The sequence below is a fragment of the Nannospalax galili genome, unplaced genomic scaffold, assembly GCF_000622305.1.
Source record: "Nannospalax galili isolate Female #2095 unplaced genomic scaffold, S.galili_v1.0 scaffold684, whole genome shotgun sequence".
Classification (NCBI taxonomy): domain Eukaryota; kingdom Metazoa; phylum Chordata; class Mammalia; order Rodentia; family Spalacidae; genus Nannospalax; species Nannospalax galili.
In genome coordinates this window covers 359,492-368,193 of record NW_008351729.1, presented here as the reverse complement: position 1 = coordinate 368,193, position 8,702 = coordinate 359,492, and the positions used below count along the sequence as shown (strand labels likewise).

General features: G+C 46.0%; 1 protein-coding gene across 1 annotated transcript in view; it reads right to left on the bottom strand.

The window, feature by feature from the left end:
- Positions 1-209: 209 nt before the first annotated feature.
- The window catches only part of Ccdc6 (coiled-coil domain containing 6), a 112,659-nt gene continuing 104,166 nt past the window's right edge, over positions 210-8,702 (bottom strand). Inside the window, exons 8-9 of the mRNA XM_008848778.2 lie at positions 5,506-5,630; positions 210-4,303 (exon numbers count right to left, since the gene is read on the bottom strand). Coding sequence (XP_008847000.1) covers positions 4,130-4,303; positions 5,506-5,630 — 299 coding nt within the window. The 3' untranslated portion in view covers positions 210-4,129. The remainder of the gene's footprint in view (positions 4,304-5,505; positions 5,631-8,702) is intronic.

Here is an 8,702-nt window from a genome sequence, read left to right as displayed (position 1 = left end):
CAAAAACCCAACACATGCAGAGAGCTAGCATTCTACTTGGAAACAATACCAAGCCAGCCCCTTTCATGCTGCCGTAAGTTTGGTTTTTCTGGCTGCATTTATAGTTTGGAATCTAATTTGAGTGTCTGTTGGAAGCAGACAGGGAAGCACCGTCCATCTTCTAACCCAAAGACCGGAAAGAAGGAGAAACAAGTTTATGGCTCAAGAGGTACATTTTAAAAAATTATCTTTATTTAGGTTTCTGATTCAGCACATGTATCAAAGACTAATCAACACAAAGTAAATAAGACATTAATCGGAAGTCTTACATCTCTCTAAACTCTGAATGAGAATGTCAAGATCGCCACTGTTACCAGAACTCCAACCTAGTCAAGCTGTAGACGAGCTATCAGGACAACACACGGCGCGCAGAGGCAGAGGGCATGCGAGCATTTGGCTCTCCTCTCTTCCTTGCGGACCTCTTTCTGTCTGACAGTCCCGTTTTTCTTTCCAGGCTAAGTTCCAGATGAAGTCCATGAAGATGACTCAGAGTCCACCTGACCAGGCATCCTGCGGAGGAATGTACGCTTAACCCATCGTGCCTGCAACTTTGTTTTGACCAGGATGAAGCTCAGCTCGAGCCGTGTGATACCATCTGGATGATGGCACAGACTAAGTGAAACACTGAACAGAGCAGTAATCCAAGTTAAGGCATGAACGCACACACGCACACGTGCACACACACAGCACCCACGCTAGCACGGACGGAGGATTCCTTCAATTGCCCGATGAGAGGAAACCTGGGCGTGGCCAGAAATCACAACTGCTGAGCATTCTGGAAAATGCTCCCCCAAATGTTAGGCTAACATGTTTTCTTAAATAAAAAATTTAAAAAAGCTAAAACTTAAAACAAAAAAACCCTAAGAATCCTTTACTCTTTCTTACAATGGCTCTTGAACATGAACTCACGTACCAGCATCCATGGCGGGCTCTTTAATAATTTGTAAATAGAAGTTTTACTGTGCATGTCTTTGGTAGTGGTCACAAGCTGTGTTACCTTGTAAGACTAGTACTCGACAGAAGATCAAATTACACAGAAAAAGTTTCTTCTGTACTGCTAAAAATATTAAGCTCTCTGAAACACAAGTTCCATGCTTTTCTTGCCTTACTGGTCATCCTCTGAGAGCTTCACGCAAGGCAAGTTCACGTCTACCTAACAAAAGGGGGTACATACTGTTTTCCTACAACTGAACGATCAACAAAAATTCACATTATTATTTCCGGTCGAATCAGAAGCCAGTAACAAAGGCACAGCAGCACGTGGTGTGAAAGCCACATTCTGGTCACACATTCATTCCATGGTCTCTAGCATCTCAGGAGCTCAGAATTCAAAGCTCCTTCTAATCAACACAGAAGTTAAATCTTCAATACTTCCGCATCTGCCCAATGTCTAGAATTCTGTTTAGAATGCCAGCGTGCTTGGTGAGAGAAAGCAGTTGAGAGCCTAGAGGTGGTGGGTGCTAGGCAGGTGGACCTGGTTCTATACAAAGGTAAGGTCGTCTGGGAACAGAGTACTTAGCCACTAGCAGCACAGTGGTACACAGGGTCTCTGTCAACAAGACAGGAAATGAAGCAATTGAAGATACTGTTCCTCCCACCTGCCTGACCATGGCCACTGATTTTAATCCAGGCTTAGCCTGGGAGAGTATCAGAATGGCAAGAACCAGGCTCAGACGGTGTGAGAATTCCCCCAGCCAGGCTTCCTGCAGGTAAGAAGGCTCCTCTAGGGGCTCAGCATCTGATTCTCTTACCTAGTTGTTGAGCAACTGCCAAGAAACTGTCCTGGCAGATACCACCCGAGAACTGCAGGCTCCACAAAGAGTCTGAAAACACTTTAAAAATGACACAAAACATCCTAAATTCAATTAGTGTTTGTTCTCTCTGTGCTGTACATCTGCAGGGAGAGGCAACTGGATTATGTTGGAAAGGTGCTGGTGGAAGAGCTGGGTTTTACTCTGAGGTGACATGATACATCTAGGGGAACCCGCTGGGTACTATCTGCACAAGCCCTGAACGTCAAGAACCTGCCTCTAAAGGCATGCATCAGGACCATCTGCTCACCACAAAGCAGCCTGTTGACTTGTGCTTTCGGGAGGTAACTAACGAGACAGAAATGGAGGAAGATCTTTACAGTGTGGATGTGCTTGTTGGAACGAGCCACTGACCAACAGCACTGAGATCTACAATCCCAGAACAGTCTTGTAAACATGTACCATATTTCTCTTAAAAGAAAAAAAAAATCACGAACTGTACCGTGAAGGAAGAGTTGATCTGCCTAGTCTCAGAAGTTCCTTGGAATAGTAATGTACCAGGAGGGTCCATGAGATGGTGAAGAAATGCCCCAGTTTGACATGGCCCAGTCTGACATTTAAAACCTAAAGCCTCGACCATAAATGCCAAACTCCATCCCGTGTTTGAGAACTGCACGATCTCACATACACTTTATAAATAAGATTTTTATAGACTGACGATTTCTTCCTAGTAATCGAGGAGAACGTTCTCAGTTTAGGGGGAGGAGGAAGAGGTAAAAAGACCCAAAAGATGCTTTTTCTCTCAAGGTTTAAAAATGCTAGTCAAACACTATTATCCAATAACACTTTTTTTTTCATTCTGTTAACTCTTAAATATGCATTCAAAGGCAAAAATGGAGGTTCTATACTGTACAATATTAAATATCTACAATGTCACCAGGGTTCTCCTTACTTTCAGGAGTGTGTTCCGTAAAGAGTAGCTATTGGAGGTGGTTGTCACAAACATCAACTCTTAAAAATTACCCATAAATTAATTTTCAGTTCTCTGATTACATCCAACAGATACACGTTCTCGTCATAAAATATACATTCTCTAGTAAGTTATTTTCAACCACAGCATATATAAATGTGCAGACACAGGTGGTAAAAAGCACAAAACACTAACTGTCGAACAACAGAAATGAGGGTGTAACAGGTGTGAAGAAAAGAGGGAGTCGGGGTGTCCACTCTGCAGTGAAACCTAAGGATTTATTTGTGCTGAATGAATGGAAATCATGTGCCCGGAACCCTCCTCTTTGCACGGTGACCTTGCTCATGCTGGGCAGAGCGAGTGATCACCGAGGCCAACAAGCCGCTCTGCTGGCCACACTTGCTTGTGCCGAGCCCCACGGACTACACCAGGATGCCATCTACACTGCAGACAGTATTTTCTAACAGCATTTTGCACCTTGAAAATATCTGTCTCAGGAGAGCACAAGAGAAGGGAAGGGGTCACCACATGGGCTGTTACAATCACGTGGCCCTGCAGCAGCAATCAAAGAGCGCATTCCAGTCACCATGGAAACCACTGGTGAGAAGGGCATCTGTCCACTCTTCCTGGAGGGGGCCAGCTTAGGTGGATTAGCATTAAGGATAAAGGACAGAATCACATCTCAATATGCAATAATTATCCATGTGGAGAGGACACAGCCCTGTGGTTTATTCGGCTGTTTACAAGAGATGTGCCTGTCGATTCACATGGAAAACGATCTGTAAAAAGTGTATCTATCTGTTTCTGTAGAAAGCTCTACTAAACACTAGACATGTTGTGGGCACTGATTCATCTAACTTCCCATCCTACACTGAGAGTTAGATTTGCAAAGGTCTGGACTGTAGTGCTGAATTCTTGGTATATTTGGTAAACACCACTGTAAATTGGAGACGGGGGTGGGGGTAGTAACAGCTCAGTAATTTTCTGCAAATTCGTGGGGAAAAATTATGAAAGATTTCCCTTCCTATTTTATAAACCTAAAAGCCAAGAAAATGAAGCTTTGGGGCCAGGGTGGGGGGATTGCACACTGATGCTGTTACCAAATACCACATAGCCATGTTCCAGCCAGGGAGCCACAGACACCAAGATTCAAGTAAAACACCGATGGAAAAAGTCGTCTGGTTAGTGTCACAGACCCACAACGCCGGCTGCGTTTCCAACAAACATTTACAACACCACAAGAAGGGAAAGCGTAGACAACCTCAGTGCAAACAAGTCAGGTCCGGAGACGCCAGGGGAGAAGCCTTTGGCGTTGAGAAAGTGGCTCCATCAGACGAGTCCAATGTGAAATTCTGACTAAGCTCATGCATTAAGGCTGGGAGGGAGGGGTGGGCTGCGAGGTGCCTGCCGAGGGCACTGTGGGCTGCATGGGCGGTGGAGGCGGTGGTGGAGGCGGCTGGACTGGGGTCTGTGTGTTGGGAGATGGAGGCGGTGTGGGCCGTTTGAACTTGTCGGGACTGTTGCTTCTCCGTGGTGAAGGCCTCTGTAGGAACAAGAGAAGCAGGTCAGCCTGGGACATGAGTTCAATTCTGACACAGCCCGAATGAGGGGGAGGCTAACGGAACCCAACCAGGGTGAAGACTCCACGGGCTCCTTCTTTAGTCCTAGCGGTTCTGGAACTGGCCAGGATGACTTCAACACGGCGGTGTTCATGCCTATGAACTTATGAAGTCATACAAAACTGCTATAAGACTTCACTACCCTAACTACTGAATGTGGATCCTTTAATGAAACAAGTCTACAAAATAACAAATAATAATTGGGGCTAGAGCACTGGCTCAGCAGTTAAGAGCACTGACTGCTCTTGCAGAGGACCCAGGTTCAATTCCCAGCACCCACTGGCAGCTAACAATTGTCTGTAACTCCAGCTCCAGGGGAATCTGAAGCTCTCTTCTGGCCTCAGTGGGCACTGCATGACACGGGTAATGCACTTACAAACATGCAGGCAATACACTTAAAATGAAAATAAACCAAATATTTAAAAAAATAAACCTCAGATGTCATGACCTCTTAAACGTCATCACTCACCCACTGCTCAGCTTCTTTCTGAGGTTCCGAACACAAAACTCTCTACTTTTACAAAGCCCATCACCTGGCAACAAACTTGCATGAGTCCTTCAAATAATTTCAGAGTAAGAGTCTCTGAACTACTCTCGCCCCAGAAAGACCCTCCATTCAAACTTATTATTCTATTTCATCTATATTCCCAATCAACCACACAGCCAGGTTCCCAGAACAGCTTGCTGGAGTGAAGCTGGAGAAATAGATAAACTGGACCTTCCTTCTAAATCCAGGAGACAAAATTCTGAATAAAACTAGAAACAAGGCCAACTTCAGAAAGATCATCCGGGATCAGGGAGCCGTGAAGGTGTTGGTGGTGGTAAGTGTCTTCAGACAGTACGAAAACCAACTAATTCTTTATGACAGGCCAGAGTTCGATTGTAGATGTTGACCAGACTTCAAATTACATTTCACAGGGGGAAGTTTTCTTTTTTTTTTTTTTTACAGGAAATGAAGTCTTGTCATCCAGGGAGGAAATGTGTTTCAACACTAGAACTTTTTGTTAAGCTACGGGGAACAGTCTGAGGCCAGAAGGTAAATTGACTGGAGGATGGCACAGTCCTCGGCTCCCACAGAACAGCAGGGGCCATGTCCAGAGTGAGGTCTCCCCGACCCGACACTTACTGTAATGCCGTGGGCCGTCCCCATGTGCTGTACATGGAGGCCCGGAGAGTTGTAGTAAGACATTCCGGCTCGAGTCAACGAGGTGGGTGGTGTGAAGCCAACCGTGTGACTTGCATATGACAGACCTGAACAACAAGCAACAGGGTTAGCATCATTTCGAACTCGATTATCTAGCATCTTCAATCACCTAGGAGATTTTACAATAAAGTCTCAGACACACACAAAAACAGATGAGGAGGGGTGGGCTCACTCCGTGGCAGGCAAGGTCATGAGGGATATAAAAAGAAGTCAAACTCGGAAACAGAACAGAAAGCCCAGAAATACACCTAGGTGTATTCCATTAACTTGACACGGCTGCCAAGAGCTGGGGGAAAGAACGGCTCTTCAATTAATGGTCTTGAGAAAAAGGGAAAAAATGCAAAAAAAAAAAAAAAAACCCAAATCAAAACAAAGCTGGACCTTTGCATCATACCACACACAAATACCAAGTCCAAATGCATTAAAGAACTGATACCACAAAACTCCTAGCAGAGAATCCTCCACAGACTGAGATGGCCTACAGAGGGAGATACTAGTCACAAACCACATGCATCTGGTGATATGAGCGTCTACGACCTAGAAAACCCCAACAACTGAGTGCAGGGATGAAAGGCATATAGTACCACACCCGTTTCAAACAGGCATTTCTTAAAGACAGGCATACAAACACTGGCAGGTATGTGCAAAGCATCTTAACCCCAGTAACCACCAGAGAACGGCAAATCAAAGCCACGCTGAGGGACCATCTCATACCCATCAGGATGGGCGTGGAAAATGTCACTGAGATTGTGAATACTCTGGGATAACCAGCATGGAGATGATCCAAAGTTGGAGCTACCAGTCAGTACCCCAACTTCTGGGCATCCAAAGACTGGAAGTCGGGACCACAGAGTTATGTGGATAAAAGCCCAGTGTGGAAACAATCTAGCTGTCAGCAGATGAGCAGACAAAATGTGGCAAGGCAGACAAGAGTGTTAAAGAGGGAAATGCTGCTCTCCATGACCACGGGCCGGAGCCTGGAGAACAGCAACCCAGTGAGACAGTCACAGAGGACAGGTACAGCACGGCCTGCTTACATGTGGAATCTGAAATAGTCAGACGCAGCAGGATGGTGTCTGTCAGCAGCTAGGAAGAAGTGGAGGAAAGGGGGAATCGGTGGAAAACACTGTTCCACAGTTAGCCAGTCTTATCCACTGAAGATTTATACAGGGCAGATCTCATGCCAAGTCTCTTACCCCCCAACACACACATACAGACAAGCTACCAGTTCAACTGAGATGTAAAAAATGGGAAAGAGAACAGATACACCATCAATAATTACCCAGGACCAGTGTGCACGTGTGCGTGTAGCTGACACAACAGTGAGCAAAACTACTGAGAGCTCCACAACCTGCAAGGGTTTGACAGAGGGCACAGAAGCCCTACAGGTGCCAATGTCCTCTGAAAAAAACTAAGACTTAAGGGAAAGCCAACAGCAACACCCCGTAGTCTCCATCTAGGACCCTGAGAAAGTGCTTTAAAACAACAGACTCCAGAGTCGGGGAGATGGCTCAATCAGGAAAGGACATTAGGACCCAAGTTCAATCCGCAGTACTCAAGTAAAAGTAGGACTGTGGTACAACACTTGTCATCCAGCACCGGGGAGACAGAGACCGGAGGATCCCTGGGACTCACTAGCCAGTTGGCCTGGCTGACTGGTGAGCCCCAGACCCATGGACAGCTCTCCCCTGAGGAACGACACGAAGCTGTCCTCTAACCTCCATATGCACACGGACTCACCCCCTAAAAACAGGCAAACACTATATGGGGGGGGCAGGGAAAGATCCTAGATGCTTTATTATTAGATAGATCTGGGATCGGGTCTAATCAACCTTATTTTGCAAGGTTCTAGAAGTCAGTTTTACTTGTGGACAGTCTACGAAGCTCCAGCCTTTGGAGAAGTGACAAAGGCTCTACTGGCTTCTGGCAGAAGCCTGGTCATTACTTAGCACTGCATGGACCCAGCTCTTTAGACCACTGATTCCTAGCATCTACCTGGAAGGCTAGCACAGGGAAGCCTCCTTGGGGCTTAAAGGTACAATGTCCCCATTAATGGATGTGTGTGGACACTTGACCTCCAGCAGATGGCACTGTTTGGGAAGGTTGTGGGAACCTTTAAGAATAAGAGAGCCTCTTCAAAGAAGGTGGGTCCCTAGGGGCAAGCCTTGAGGTTTGTGGTGCAGCCTCACTTCCTGTCTGCCCTTTGCCTATAGGCACAATGTGACCAGCTGCCTCATGCTCTCTGCCACCATGTTTTTCCCTGACACGATGGGCTGAACTGTGAGCCAAAATAAAAGCTTGCCCCTGAGGCTGCTTCTTGTCACGTACTGGTCACAGCGTAACTGAGAGCCAAGCAGGGGAATGAGGCGAGAACACTAACAAACGGACAGCTCGAAGGGGGCTGCGCCTCACCACTCACCCGAGGTTCCTACACTTGGCCAAGCCACGTGAGCTTCCCTGTCGTCCTGGCTCACGTGAAAGCGGGCAGCTGGGAACGTGCTTTTCTGCAGTCTACTGGCCTCCATGAGACACCCCGGCATCCTCTTAGGGACTTGTCTGTGCCCTCAAGAATGCTTAAGGGTGCCTGACAGTTTCTAATGCCAGTTGAGTTTTGACTCACATTTTACCATGAGGCTCTGAGGCAAAGCGCAAGTCTTTAGAACTAAATGGTCATTTGTCATGCCATTTACTGATACCAAAGGCTGAGAAGGGAGAGGCTTTCCTCTAAGGGCTCTTGGGAATAAAACTCAGATTCTATTTCTCAGGGAAGTGACAATGTGATTGGGGGTTCTCACTTAGTGACAGGACAGTTGCTTAGCATGCACAAGGTCTGGGTTCAAGCCCCAGGACACCAAAACAAAAACCCAAGACGTATTTAAAAGAGAATGGCTCCTAAATTCCAGAGAGTTCAAGAGATTCATAAAACAAGAATTCCAGCCCATTTTCTAGTGTAATAATTTTAATTATGTTAAATCAATAACCAAGGATCTTAAAATCATCACTATTCTCTAAAGAGATGCATATATACATACATGCAAACACATATACAGATACACAAATACATACAAGCACGTAACTCACATGCACCCACACATACATACATGCACGCACTTTCTCAC